Source organism: Trichoderma asperellum, chromosome 4 (assembly GCF_020647865.1).
Source record: "Trichoderma asperellum chromosome 4, complete sequence".
In the NCBI taxonomy this organism is placed as follows: Eukaryota; Fungi; Ascomycota; class Sordariomycetes; order Hypocreales; family Hypocreaceae; genus Trichoderma; species Trichoderma asperellum.
The window spans coordinates 401,991-416,540 of record NC_089418.1 but is presented as its reverse complement, the minus strand read 5'-3'; the positions used below and the strand labels follow the sequence as shown (position 1 = coordinate 416,540).

Below are 14,550 nucleotides of genomic sequence, written 5' to 3'. Positions count from 1 at the left end.
GAAAAAAAAAAAAAAAAAAAAAAAAAAAAAACTTTTGAAGTTTCAACAAGAATCTGGCGATAATTCCACCTCGGTTGACGCTGGTATCTGGCACTGGGACAAACGGCCAAAACCCTTGTTACGCCTCTTCAAGACAATCCCAATGGTACCTCCGTCAAAAAAGCGAAAGCTTCAATCAGTCGCTGCGCCGGCTGCGAAGCGCAACAAGAACTCCGCAAAAGGCGCTGTCGCGAAGTCCGGCAGCAAATCAAAAGCAAATCCTGCACGCAAGCTGGTCGACGTTGCTTCTCTCGGCTGGCAATCGGTCGGGGAGGAATTCGGCGGCCTCGAAGTTATTGAAGGAGTCGATGTGGTAAGAAATGGTGGGACTGTGCAGTTTTTAGTGGCGGAGAAGCAACAGCAGCAACCCGATTCTTCCGACAAAAAACAACGACAGGGGGCGAGCAAGCAAGACGACCGAGCAGACGAGACCCAAGATGCCGTCGATGAGCCTTTTGAAGGGCTTGGGGACGGCCCTGTGGAAGGCGAGGATGTCGATTCCGGCGAAGCTGGCGATTCTAAAGGTGGCGTGGAGGGCCAGAGCGGCAAAACGAAAGCTGCAGGAAAAGACAGGGCCGGCGGCGAGAAGAAGGACGCAGACAAGAAGCAAAAAGCGCGGAACAGCAACAGCAAGCTGGCGACGGCCGACAAAGAGCTACAGAAGCCCGCTTCACGCAAGCAGCAGCAGCAAGGCAACTCGTTCGACGCCCTCGTGGCCGTGGGCGACGCAGCAGCAGCAGAAGAAGAGGCAGACATGGGTGCCTGGGTGGAGCTGAACCTCTCGACGCGCATCCTGTCGGCGATTGCGAAGCTGGGATTCGCGAAGCCGACGCTGATCCAGGAGAAGACGATCCCGGAGATTCTGGCGGGCGAGGACGTGATTGGAAAGGCGCAGACAGGATCGGGAAAGACGCTGGCGTTTGGGATCCCCATCGTGGAGAAGTGGCTGGAGCTGTATGAGGAGAAGCGCAACGTGAAGCGCGAGGGCCCTACGGCGGTGGTTCTCAGTCCGACGAGAGAGTTGGCGAAGCAGCTGTCGGACCATATCAAGGCGCTCTGCGATGGATTGCCGACGGCGCCGTATGTCTGCACGGTGACTGGTGGTTTGAGCATTCAGAAGCAGCAGAGACAGCTGGAAAAGGCGGATATTGTCATTGCGACGCCGGGTCGTCTATGGGAGGTCTTGGACGGCGATATGAGCCTCCAGAACTCTTTTACCAAGATCAAGTTCCTCGTTGTCGATGAGGCCGACAGATTATTCAAGGCAGGACAGTTTAAAGAGGCGGAGGATATTATCGGCGCACTGGATCGAAAAGACCCCGAGGCGGGCGACGATGACGACGACGACGAGCTGCCGCCCAGACAGACGCTGGTGTTCTCTGCGACTTTTGATAAGAACTTGCAGTCAAAGTTGGCGGGTAGAGGGAAGGGCCCGAAGGCTGGGTCAGGCAGCAGCGACGAGGAGAAGATGGAGTATTTGATGAAGTGCCTCAAGTTTCGAAGCGAGCCCAAGTTTATCGACGTCAACCCGGTGTCACAGATGGCTACTGGCCTGAAGGAGGGCTTGATTGAGTGTGGTGCTATGGAAAAGGTGAGAGCATTATATAAATGTACTTATTGTTTTGACTCCCATTTGCTAATATTGGTCTTTAGGATCTCTATCTATATACAGTCCTCGTCCTCAATCCTGGCAAACGTACTCTTGTCTTTACAAACTCCATTTCAGCTGTCCGCCGCCTCACTCCCCTCCTTCAAAACCTCGGTCTCTCAGTCCTTCCCCTACACTCTCAGATGATTCAGAAGGCTCGTCTGCGATCAATAGAGCGCTTTGCTGCTTCCAAAAACTCCATCCTCGTCGCGACTGATGTGGCCGCTCGTGGTCTGGACATTAAGGAGGTGGATCAGGTTTTGCATTATCATGTGCCTCGCCAGGCGGATACTTACATTCATCGATCAGGTCGAACTGCTCGTGGTGATCGTACCGGTGTGAGCGTCATTCTGTGCTCTCCAGAAGAGGTCTTGCCCACCCGTCGTCTGGCTGGTAAGGTACATGCTGAGCGTGACGGCAGCACCAGCCTCAAGCGTGAGCATTTCATTGAGACGCTGTCAATCGATCGAAAGATTGCACAGCGTCTAAAGTCTCGAGTAGATCTCGCTAAGCGCATCGCGGATGCTGTTTTGGCAAAGGAAAAGGGCCACAGCGAGGATCAATGGCTGCGCAATGCCGCTGAGGAGCTGGGCGTCGACTACGATTCTGAAGAGTTTGATGGCAGTGCGCCGGGCAACTGGGGTGGCCGAGGCGGAGGCCGTAAGAAGAAGGAGAAGGAGGCTCGTCAATTGAGCAAGGCTGAGATGGGAGCGCTGCGGGCACAGCTGCGCGAGGAGTTGAGCAAGCGGGTGAATCTGGGCGTGAGCGAGAAGTACATTACGGGAGGAAGAGTCGATATTGGTGCTTTGCTGAGGGAGAAGGAGAAGGGCACTGTTGGAGGGCTGTTTTTGGGAGGAGATGGGCTTTTTGGGATGAACCTATAGACGTATATTATATGCCTCTGGATTTGCACGGGAAAAGGGTCAAGGTATAATTGGCACTGCAACAATTACAATATTTAGCAACTGCATATAAAACTGCTAATAGAGCTCTTTGTTTTCGTTGATCTTTTGGAGAGGCTTGACTTAACGATACCGGGCCGCTGACTTTGTCCAAGTCTCAATGCTATGGATTGGATACCCTGCGAGTCGTAAGACTCGTCAGAATACATTCTGTTTCGACGATTTTAGCACCCAGCTTTTAAGCGGAATGTAAACAGTTTGTCACTTTTATCTACTGCTTCTACTGCTTCCAAGTGTACATGGCAGTCAAATATTTTTATGCTTGGACTGACTGCCTTGTTGGGCCACGCCTCTTAAATAACGAACATGGGATGCTGAATGATGATTCCCATAGAGAATTATACCAGGGATCCTTTGCAGTAATGGCTAACTGTATTAACAGGAAGTAATTCCAATTTAAAAAAGTTGTCTCAGATTATTATTAGTTCCTATTAATATTACCTCTATTATTATTATAAAAGTATAACAATTAGGCCTAGCGTAGCTATCGCCAAATCTTTACCAAATCTTTCGTCCTATAATTACATGTACTCTGAGACCCCTGTTGTAATACCTTTGGCAGTCGGCCACGTTCATGTTGCTGTTGGCAAAGAACATTGTTAGACACGGAGAGACTAATGACAGGAGTTAGACGTGCGATCCAGCTTTTGGTTAAGTGATTTCTTTACCTGCCCCCTTTTAGTTAGCATGATGCGTCTCATGCGGAGCGATGCCCTGACGTCGAAGGATTCATCTGATTTACCTCAATACGGTAATGTCAGCTATTACCCTTGTTTGACACTGTTATTGCCGAGTCAAAAAGTTGTTAGTTTTGCAACACGAGAGTCGGAATTGACTTTTCCTTTTCCTCCATGTGCAACTAGAGCTCTTGTTCTATAGCGCTGTGGTTGCAGCCTGTTGAAATGAGCTCGATTGAGTTCCACTCAGTTCCTCTACAGTTTTGAAGCATACGCTTGTATGCGTCAAGCCTCGCCGGTGAGTGGCGTATAGATAGTATCGGAGTCAAGGATGTTGCAGTGTTTTGCGAGTCGTTTTCATCTTCGGCGTCATCGCCTCCGGTATGGCATTGTGATAGCCACTCTCGGATGAGCAAAGATGCGCCGTCAACTTGCTCTTCAAAAGGCTCCACTGGCTTCTCTGCATTTGTATTTCGTTGTTTATAATTGCATGATCTACCAGACTCTCTTTGTAGAGAGATGCTATCGCGTTCAGTGATGCGATTAACGTCCTTGGGCCTAAATGTGTGGGATGTCCTCGGCGACGCTTGGCCTGTAGGAGAGGATACGCTGGGAGAACAACTCTCATGTCTTTGAGTATCTGGCTCATCAGCCGTGGTTTGGATATTCTGGTTTGTAAGGTCATTAACTTTTATGTCGTGAGCGAATATATTGCCACTGCAGCATCGTCCAAAGAGCGATTCTATTGAGATGGCTGCAAAGAATGCGTTAGTGAAGTCTTAAACCCGTACGACTAGACTCGCGAAAATAACTCACCCTTTTCTCGCCATGAGTCAAGATGGAATGTGCAGGGCCAAATATCCTTTGGTTTGAAAGCATTAAGTAGATTGCAAAGTTCGGGGTATGAGGAGTGTCGCGAGTAGGGAAATCGAATAACCTTTGGAAGCTCATCTCCGCCGTGATCTTCGTTTCCAGTAAGAGAGGAGGCCGCTTTTAGATGTTGTTTTGCAATAGAGAGTATGGCCTTTCGTAAATCAGTCAAGTAGATGTCTTCTCTGATGTTGAGTTGCAAGTTGCGGCCGCTCGCTAATGCGTTTGTCAAGAGTCGCGCGCACTCGGTTCGGGCCTCTTCTGTTGTGTTCTTCAATGCATCAATTCTGTAAAGATGTCAGCCTCAAATATTGAGTGGCGATTTCTATAAATCACCAGGACGCACATTTCGAGTAGGTTATGGAGATCGCTTGTACTGGCAACTCCCAGTTCCATCTCCCGCTCCAAGTCTTCGCCGCCGCCTCCTATTCCTGCTTCGTGGATGACTTTGCCATCGGAAAATGACGCGATGACGGGCTGAATTCTGACGACTGAAGATTGTCTTGCGATAGAACACATGTTGCCGCTTTCACAGCTGTGAAGGCGCACATTTTTATTTGCAGTCAAGCAGCCGGGTTGAAGAGAGTTTCCACACATGAAACCAGACAGAGCAGGTGCAATTGATGAAAAAATGCGAAGTTTATAGTCGTCAACATGGATCTTTTTGTCGGTCGTTAGCAAGAAGTATCGCGAGATGCGAGGGCTAATAACCCACGGGAGAGTTTAGAGCTTTGGATAGAGCAATCCAAACGTCTTCGTAGCCATAGGTCCAAGATTGTATATAGAATATTGTATCTTTTGGATACCGCGCGACCTTGCGTAGCAACTCTGCGATGCCCTCAGCCTTTGTCTGGAAGGGAATGTCATCGGTGAAAGAGGTGTCGAGATAAATGGTATCTAGAGTCTTGATGCCACAAGTATACTCGATGAGAGTTGGGCTTCGAGCAATGGTGTTTACAAACCATGGCTCGCAACGAACGTCGCCAGTATAGAGGATTGCCTTGCCATGCCCCTCGATGACTTGGTGACATTAGCAGAGTATGGCTTTGCTGCAAAGGAACATGCTTCACTTACGGAACATGGAGGATCCGGGGCAATGGTTCGAATCAAATAACGTTACTTGGAGATTAATTCCCGGCTGAAGCTCGATTATGGTCGGAGTTTCGAGTGGAAGTGGTTTCTGCTCAAGAGTTAGCCGCCAGATAGTCCTCTTTGGATCCTTGATTTGGGGATACATACAATGACCTTGCTCAAATGCTTGTAAGTCTGCTGACGAGCTTCGAGAATGCCTTTACTGTAGTTGATGCGGCATGGGTAGCGCTCAAGACGCAGCAAGATCTCCCGCGTAGCAGCAGAGCAGTACACACTGGCAAACAACAAATCAGCTTTGGCTAAACGCCGCGTATTCCACCGAAACTCACAATGGAGACCGGAGTGTCTCCAGGCCGGAGAGATGGTCTGAATGGACGTGACTATATCGGCGTTTCAGCATGTCTTTGCGTATCTAAACCTCGTGTCTCGAGGATAAGTCTACCTCAGGAAGCAAGCCAATGGTGGTGATAATCCGTCATGGTGTCGAAAGTAGTCGACTGCCAGCATGTTAGAAGCGTTCATTCACCAAGGGATGCGGTGCTGTGCAAACTTCTGATATCCGGAAACTCGCGGACAAGGCCATTGAACGTCGACATGGCAATCTCATGGCGTCACAAAGAGCAGGTCGAAAGAAGTGAAGAATGCTACGGCAACCGTGAATCGACTCAGTAGCGAGAAGGCTTTTACTGGGGCTTAGGACCGCTATAAACGCCGCCAATGTAGGCAGCACAGGAACCTGCACCAGGCAAGCGTGCACCCGTTTCGCACTATAAGCTTCAAGCGCAGTCACAAGTGGCGCACAAACACAGTGTACTGCGAATATCATGTTCACGCCTATATTTTGCTGGAATCAAGATATTAACAAAAGTTGCTTGTAATGAATAACATTCTTTTATCTATAAGGCTGCCATGGCCGCTTCATTCTAGTTGTCGCCCGAGAGACCGAATCGTATCATTCACCCCTTTGCAATTGCAGGCGACCTGATGCAACACGCCCATCCGTTTGCAACACCAAGATGTACTCGTTTCATGAGCAAGTCAAACACTTTCTTCCGTTCTATATAGTCTAATTGATGGCCTTTCCATCTATTTGATCAATCAAACAGCAATAAATCACTGTTTAGTCAAAGTGAATTCGCCAAAGCTCTCGGTCCATTCCAGACTTGAACTCGCTCCTCGTATGAAGCATCAGCGTGTTATCGTTTACGACAACATCCCCCTTATCCCAACTGTGAAAGTAAGTGGCGCGTCTGTCGTACAGCGCCGTTGTGATGGCTCGGCAGATTGCCTCACTGTCGACTGCTTCAAGTCCATCAATACTGACATCCGTTGGAAGAAATTCCGTTTTTGCCCAAGGCTCGTGATATCTCAAGCAAGGCTTTCCCGTCGTTGGATGCGTCTTGATTAGTGGGAGGTCCCTGATTACAATGTTGCGAAAGGCGTCTGTTGAGACTGTCCAGTTCATTGCGGCCATGTCTTCGAGCTTCAACCACTCTGGGAGAAGCTTGAAGATGTGTGTAGACGACGAAAAAAGCGTATAGCCCGTATCTTTTGGAGACGATGTGGCTCCAATGAATATTTGGAATCTGGATGCAAAGGTCAAATTAGCCAGTCTTCATCCTCACGACCACTTGGAGGCTGCCGTCACAACTCACCGAGGTGGCGTTGAAACGCGCACTTCTTCGCCATTCTCATTCTTTTGCCTCACAGTCCTAAAGATACCGTCATAGTGGAACTGGTGGGGAGAAACATGGTTAATACAAGGTCTCGAGGCCGCACTGCGCTTAACGATTCAGCATCTTACCGGCATTGCCTCCGAGGAGAGCACGTTGTTTAGACCTCGGGTGTCTGATCCCTGGTCTTTGACCTCCAAGAGGATGCCAAAGTTCCACTTGAGTGGCTTGCCGAATTCCTCAGACTTTTTGGAGAATTCTTCCTTGCTTGGCTTCTTTACAAAGCCACGAAGGATAACAGGAGAATTGACTTCGCACAATGCGCGGACCTTTTCGGCATCGATGTCGTCCAAGGACATGCTCCAAGGACCCTTTGCAGGCCTGACGAACCAGCCAGTTGGATAGATCGGCTCGAAAACAACACCGCCTTTCTCTGTGCCCCATGACAACAGGGGCGATTTCTCGCGATAGTAACTAGGTCTGTCATTCTCATAGACAAGTTCGTACTGGTCATCATTATCAAAGTCAATTCTTCGTCCGGTCGTCGTGGTGCCGTCCAGTTTGTACGCGACGGCACAATGCCAAGGGGTGGTGTAGCTAGACTCTGTGGGCAGCAAGTTGATAGAGAGCTTGGCCGCTCCAGTGGACGCATGGATAGACAAACGGACAAACTCGCTGTACTTTTGCCCAATGGCATTGGCAAATGCCTGTATTATTGATATTAATATTAGCATCAGATGAAGTCGAGTGGGAGAGTGGATGCTTACATCCCCACGGGCTAGCATTTGCTGAGCCGTGTATTCAATTCCTTGCCTGAACTTGGCCTTACTAGCGTCGTCTTTGATGTCGTATACATTTTGGAGGTCGATTCCCAGGGCCTTAATATACCCCTTGTACGTTAAACTGACGTCTTCCTTCTGGCTGGCTGTCTCCCAGTTCCAGTCAGCTCGGCCAAAGGTGTTTAGCAGTGCTCGTCGGAAATTTGATGCATTTGCGACATAAGACATCTCGTCCAGCTGCTCAGGCAGTGCAATTGCTACAAGGTCTTGAAGCCGTGAGAAGGAGATGTGTTTGTGCCCCTTGGCTGTGGCAATGGCCCTCAGAGTTTGCCCATATCTCCATACGTCAATGTCAGAGACTCCAAGCAAGTCTAAGCGTTATGAGGTCAGTATGTCATTCGACTGGTATGAAAGAAAGGATTTTCACAGAGGCGTACCATTGTATACCAAGCCATCTGAAATGATGGTAAGTTGTGCACCAGGAGGGTATATATCCTTAATGGAGAGGCAGAGGCCATTGAGGTGTGCTAGTGACAGCTCTTCGGCCCTGTCAGGCAGCTTGCCCAACACTTTGTCGCGCGAATTGGGAGACTTGAATGGAAACCCTGGTAAGCACATAGGTACTACATTGCCAGCCTTGACATGAGAGTAAATGAGGGCAAGATATTTCAAAGCGCCCTCATCCGACTTGGCAGTCGTATCAGCAGATCGCTTCAGGCCGTACCTGTTTATGACCTGAAGAATCTTGGACGCAGTCTCAAAAGCTGCGGCGTCCACGCCAACCGTCAAAGAAACTGAGGGAACAGGAACAGGACGAGGGGGAGCAGCGGAAGTCAATTTAAAGTTGGCTTCTGTTGCCGTTGCTTCGGCAGGCAAAGATCCGAGTGCCACTGTAACAGACATGGTTTCGATTGTCTCCTAAAATGAGGCAGACGTCAATGAGTTGAAATTGGTTGATGGCAACAGTTCGATTGGAATTCCCAGACCTTTTTATAATCGCAGAGTTCTTCATCGTGAGAACAACCCAGGCCTCTTTTTCCTTTTCCTTGTTTCTACCCTCATGGTAGCCATTGCTATGTAAGCATGTTATCTTACCCGCTTGCCAAGAACGCATTGACGAGAACCCCGTAGCAGACTTACAACCATCTAGATCCCAGATCCACTTTGATCCTTCATCTGAATCAAATCGAGTCTTGTTCAATTTATTGCCATATTTGGCAAACGAAGTAGGCAGCGGGAAGACCTAGCCACAACCCGGGCGTGGGAAGGCTATCCTTGTCGGCAGTAGATCCCTTTGGTCTGACTTTCGGTAACCAGCGGGTACCTGTAGTTGATGTTACGCCATGCTGATGCTCTATGCGGCCATTGAAAAGGATTGAACAATTTCTCCGTCAATGTCCCAGTATTTGATACTGCAGTACATTACTAATTTTTTTGATGGTATAGAAATCATTCTGCTTTACTCTGCTTGGACTTTATATAGCTGTACCTTTAGCTGTTGAGACTTGCTTTTGTCTGTAGTAGTTGTGTGGCCTACGTGCCCCAATCCGAATTTTGCAAATGAACTGGAACGCCATCTCTGGAATTTGTGCTCCAAAAAACATATACATGTAACTTCTCGCCCCCAGATGTTTAAAGTCTGAGTATTTGTAATGTCTAACTGTCCGGAGCTCGTGTCCGCAGCTTGTTGTCCCGAAGCCCATGTTATCCTAGCATCTTACTTAGAAAGCAGTAATCCACTACCGAGTCTTGCGAGGCAATATGTTGCGAGTTACGAGATGAAATCATTTTAATGTGAGTAAACGGATTCCATATGCATGTGGCATAAGTCGCAATCCCCCATTTCCTCTAAGCGGTATAAAATAGCTGTACCTTGGCAGTAAGGAAGAGGCTTGCCAAGGCTTGCACAAGCGTAAGTACAGATTATCCTGACAGTGGTATAACAACGCGGCATATATGGTAACTTGTACCACCAGGCTCTTGCTTATCCTCGTGATTTTTACAGCCGCGCGCCTCGGTGAATGCTGCAAGAGGCGCCTTCTTGGGTTACGTGCATATGGCCTCTGTGTAAGCTGAATCGGAATAAGCTGCAGCTCATCTTTTGATTATTAACATACTAGCCTAGAGAAAGCAAGTCCGCCTCTCAGATATTCTCCGGACTCCTTAAAATGGCCCCTACTCGATCTGATTGTGGGCTGCCGCTCTGCCAAAGCCGAGAAGCTGGTTGGCCAGCCGCATAGTCATGCCTGATTTAGAGCGCTGCGGTCCTTGCATTTAAGTGTTGCGCTAGCACAAGCTGCCGTTACCCCTGTTGGGGCCTAGATCCTAGTAGGATAAAAGGTTGCGTTCCGAATGCAGTAAGTAGCAGTTATGAATGTTCGTATGGAGGGAGAGGGATCTGCCAAGATACGGAGTAGAGCCGGTCGAACAGTGCCAAAGCCGTCTTTTGTGCTGAACAATGGTCTAATACAAAGAACTGCATAGTAAAGATCACTGATGAAATCGCTTTTTGTAAAGGGAATGGAATATACTCCATATGAACCTGCCTATAGGCACTTGAAAACGTTCTAATAAAGAAAGCATTTGAAGGATTTTCGTACCCATCTATAGTTGCCTTATATTCGCGCAGTTTGGGTGCCTAAACGTTATCGTGACTCTGTCAACATAAGTGCTTCATACGTAAGCCTGGCTGAACCTGACCATTGTCCCAGAACGGTTTGCCGTACTTGCGCTTCATACAGAGTGCCATTTCGTCAAACATGCTCCATATTCCGAATTCCGTGTTCATATCTAGAAATATAACTACATACCTTCAGGATCCGTCACTGCGCTATAAACAACACTTCCGATGCCGGAAGCTGAATTACTCAATTTCCTTTTGTCATCTCACGCAAGCTGGTATGGAATTACCATGTTACTACCTTCTGTTGTTTTCTCATTTCACTGAATGGCATGGCTGCCGTTGGCTTATGCGTCATTGCCGGTAGTTTTCGATTCAAGGGATTAAATCTTCCACGACCCTTGCTCCAAGCTCAATGTCATCAATTATTTCTCCTTCTGTTGCTGGGTATCATGAAGAATGATGACGCCGAGATTGAGAGGACGCGGATTAAAGCAAAAATTACCTTTTTTGGATAGTTATCTACAGTGAGCCTAGCTTACATGCAAATTTGCGTTGTCCATATTTCTGTGTATGAGGGTGGTTATTCGCGGGACAGAATAAATGGCAACTAAGGGAAGAAACGCAGTCACATGAAAATATTTGTCTATTAGTATTCTATTTCCCCCTTCGCTACATGTCGAGCGTATCCGAAGTCCGAGCTGTAGTATCTGTATTGGTAAGACGTCTACAGTTACAGTAACATTGAGCCCTCAATTGTGCGGGACCATAATCGCACCGGGCCATCCAGTTCAGCTTCAATTAAGATTTGCGGATGTTCCTGGCTCTGACAAGATTAGGCAAACCCTATAACCGGAGCCGTTATTAGCGAGTATTCTCTCCACAAACACGATTAAATGGGCAAAGATCCTCACCAAGATGTAGTCCAGTCTGGTTTACCACCCAACGACTTGCACATGGCGCGACTGCTCATATTTGTGGGGCTAACATCGGCAGACATAAGCCCGTCTTCACCATACAGGGACGACTTTTCTCTCAAGAGCTTCGCAGCTAGCTTCTTAGCCAGACCTCGCTGTCTATAAGGTTCCTAGTTATTAATTTATTAGTCAGTTGAAAGGAGAACAGCGCTTACGTATTACTAACCTCACAATGAACTGAAATGATGCTTGCGTCTGTCCCCAGTAAAGCCCATACTATCGGTGTCTTGTCTTCTCGCTTTATCGTAAGGTTTGGGAGAACTACAAGCTCCTCACTGGTTCGCGGAATATCAGTCCGAGAGACGATAATGCTGCAGTCATCAAGACTTGCACTATCCCAATACATTCCTGATGGAAGGCTGTCATCCGGAGGAGGCAGTTCGTCTCTCTTCATGAGCCATTTATCATAAATGCCTGTTGGCCTAGCCTCAACTCTGCCTTCAAACTTTTCTAGGATGGAACGAATGTCCGAGTGTAGAGTTCCAATCAATATCCGATCTGGATTAGTAAACAATAACTCTTGTCCGTATTCTTTGCGCAAACGAATGACTTCTTGTACCATTGCCGCTAGTTGTTGCTCGTACAAATCACCGTTACTTGTATCATCTCTGTTGCGAGGATGCTCTAGAGTCGAATATATGTACATTTGAGTTCCTGTCTTTGAAAAGTCCAGATATGCTGCTGTGTATGCATCAGGCCGGGATGAAAGTTCTGCATCTGAGATAAAGATGACTCGAGCATGTTGAGAAGTTCCATGCGGGAACTTTGTAAATTGCAGTCGTCGTAATAATGGGAGCGAATATGGCAACTCGGCAGTAAGTAGTTCTACCAGCTCTTGCGGTACCGAGTCGAATGAGTTTACGTGGTTGACCATCTTGACTTGAGTTTCTTTTGTTGTCTAATAACTGACTCAATCTATCCGACACAGCACATCATTTATTAGTAGCTTCTAAAAAGAGTGGCGCCGACTTCGGGAATGTCACGTGGTTGTCATTGAACTCTGTGATTGATGATATCGCCAACTCAAGTTGGTTGGAAAGAAGAGAGCAAAATGAATGATGAAAATAGCTATTTTGGCCCTTCTAGTAAAAGTTTGACCGAAATCGCATTCAATTGGTTGCGAGCGCTCTTGTGACTGGCAATGTTCTCGATCCGCACTAGTCTATGGCAAACCGCCAAATTTAAGTGAACATTGGACAAGCCCATACAATTTACATCCTGTACCTATTCAATTTATTCTGTAGTGTCTTTTAAAAAAATTATAACGAGATATATATACTTCTAGCAACGTAGAGATTTTACCAGGGGCAACCAGCTCATTCAGAAGGCTAACTGTATTTTGATCCTTACAACTGGTCTTTTATAAGTCTGTAAGTGTTTATTGTGCAGCTAAGAATTGCAGCATTTTAAGTTCTCACAATCCATTGTATTATTATGAAACACACTAGACTTCTTTTGTCACAATAATGGCACCTGTGATCTGATTGTTGAGAGCATTTATCAGAAGACCAAATCATTTGAAGCAAATAGGCTTGGCTTTGGCCATGAACCTTGGAGCGATTTCATCAAAGCGGGCTTATCCATGTCATTATATCCGCAGCAGACTTCCCATGTAGTCCATTACGAATGCTGAGTATCTAAGACAGACGAATGTGCGCTTGGTAGGCAAATGCTCGTGCACAATAATAAGCGAGGCTTAAACGATATCTAAGAAAAGGATATGATGACCAATGCTAACAAAGAGAAATCTACGGATCTTAGTGGACGAGCAATCAAGCCTTGAACCTGTTTGACTTGAAAATCTACAGAAGGCAAGAAATTCCGAGAGACGAATGCCGAAGAGCGAGTTGACTAAGCCGCGACAGGTTTAAGTGGAATTTAGCATAGTTCAGTTTGTTGGCCAGGCCGTGTATTTCGCTGTTGATTTTACAAAGAGAGAGCAACTTATCCCGAGCCAGCTATTACAGGTAAATGGAGTATTGAGATGAGGCATATATAAAGTGTAGATGTAAAACATTCCAGGTAGTTGTCTGCGTAAATCAGGATTCTTCAATACAGACTGTCAGTTTGTTTTCATCAATATTTGTTTCTGGACAGCATCAATTGACCATAACCTTAACTTATACCAGTTTAAAATTCTTTGCACCACTCGACAAAAAATCGAAACAATGACTAAAGGAAAGATCTTGGTTACAGGCGCGGGAGGGAATCTGGGCCGCAAGACAATTGATCTTCTTCTCGAAAAGGTGCCCGACTCTTCACAGCTTGCTGTCATTACCCGAGACCCTTCCAAACTCAAGCGCCTCGTCGACCAGGGGGTCTCGGTGCACAAGGCGGACTATCTGGACTACGACTCGCTTCTTTCTGCCTTTCAAGGCGTTGAGAAAATCATGTTCATCGGCGCACATGCCTTCACCGATCGCATCAAGCAGCACTTCAACGTCATTGTGGCTGCGAGACAGGCCGGAGTGAGGCACGTTGTCTACACCTCGATCCAGCGCCGAGAGGGCTCGGGCGTGGTGCTGTGGGACATCACCGAGAGCGACACATTCACCGAGCAGGCCCTGCGCGCATCCGGCATGGCATACACCATCATGATGCAGCCAGCCTTTTTGGAGACGCTTCACATGTATTTTGGTTCCAATGCGCTTGAAGAAGGCGTTCGCATGCCATTTGGCAATGCCAGGAAGACTGCGCCCGTGACGCGAGACGATCTCGCAGCAGCCAATGTCACAGTGCTGACGCAGCCTGGACACGAGAATAAGACGTATAAGCTGAGTGGCGACGAAGCGTTTTCGTTTTCGGAGGTTGCCGACATCCTAAGCAAAGTCAAGGGCAAGGCGGTGTCTTCCGAGAATGTTAGCGAAGAGGAATATCTCAAGTGGCATGGGCTTAGAAATGCACCCAAGCAGATGCCTCAGTTCAGGCTTGCCTGGGTGAAGACAATGAATGATGGCGACTTCGAGGAGACAACGGGCGACTTGGAGCGGCTGATTGGGCGGAAGCCAACTGGTTTCCGTGAGTATGTAAAGTTGAACTATCCTCCTTTGTAGATGAAGTCGATACTGTAGACTGAAATGTTGAATAAAATTACCAACAAAAAAGCCTTTGTTGAGGAGAGCTTTGAAGAATCATTTTAGCTATCAATATACTAATGCATGCATTGGATGGTTGATTTGTGTAATATATAGTACCGTTAACCATGCTGTATCT

At 47.5% G+C, this 14,550-nt stretch overlaps 5 protein-coding genes across 5 annotated transcripts; 2 read left to right on the top strand and 3 right to left on the bottom strand.

Annotated features, from left to right (window-relative positions):
* Position 1: 1 nt before the first annotated feature.
* Positions 2–2,676, top strand: MAK5 (ATP-dependent RNA helicase). Its single transcript, XM_024905367.2, has 2 exons — positions 2–1,630; positions 1,693–2,676. The coding sequence occupies exons 1-2, from the start codon at positions 143–145 to the stop codon at positions 2,569–2,571; spliced, it is 2,367 nt and encodes a 788-aa protein (XP_024758176.1). The 5' UTR covers positions 2–142; the 3' UTR covers positions 2,572–2,676.
* An 832-nt stretch (positions 2,677–3,508) lies between these two features.
* TrAFT101_006518 (uncharacterized protein) lies at positions 3,509–5,688 on the bottom strand (the record flags this gene model as incomplete). The annotated part of the gene is made up of 7 exons (XM_066127794.1): positions 3,509–4,080; positions 4,143–4,483; positions 4,543–4,856; positions 4,912–5,216; positions 5,271–5,376; positions 5,436–5,562; positions 5,618–5,688. The coding sequence occupies 7 exons, from the start codon at positions 5,686–5,688 to the stop codon at positions 3,509–3,511; spliced, it is 1,836 nt and encodes a 611-aa protein (XP_065983907.1).
* A 468-nt stretch (positions 5,689–6,156) lies between these two features.
* On the bottom strand, positions 6,157–8,682 carry TrAFT101_006517 (uncharacterized protein). Its single transcript, XM_024900728.2, has 5 exons — positions 8,178–8,682; positions 7,729–8,111; positions 7,093–7,668; positions 6,944–7,023; positions 6,157–6,874 (listed from the first exon to the last, which is right to left on the bottom strand). The coding sequence occupies exons 1-5, from the start codon at positions 8,641–8,643 to the stop codon at positions 6,409–6,411; spliced, it is 1,971 nt and encodes a 656-aa protein (XP_024758174.2). The 5' UTR covers positions 8,644–8,682; the 3' UTR covers positions 6,157–6,408.
* A 2,322-nt stretch (positions 8,683–11,004) lies between these two features.
* TrAFT101_006516 (uncharacterized protein) lies at positions 11,005–12,234 on the bottom strand. Its single transcript, XM_024900644.2, has 3 exons — positions 11,504–12,234; positions 11,275–11,447; positions 11,005–11,206 (listed from the first exon to the last, which is right to left on the bottom strand). Exons 1-3 carry the CDS (start codon positions 12,209–12,211, stop codon positions 11,158–11,160), a joined length of 930 nt encoding a protein of 309 aa, XP_024758173.2. The 5' UTR covers positions 12,212–12,234; the 3' UTR covers positions 11,005–11,157.
* Positions 12,235–13,505: 1,271 nt separating this feature from the next.
* Positions 13,506–14,390, top strand: TrAFT101_006515 (uncharacterized protein; the record flags this gene model as incomplete). Its single annotated transcript, XM_024906153.2, has 1 exon — positions 13,506–14,390. One exon carries the CDS (start codon positions 13,506–13,508, stop codon positions 14,388–14,390), a length of 885 nt encoding a protein of 294 aa, XP_024758172.1.
* Positions 14,391–14,550: the final 160 nt, after the last annotated feature.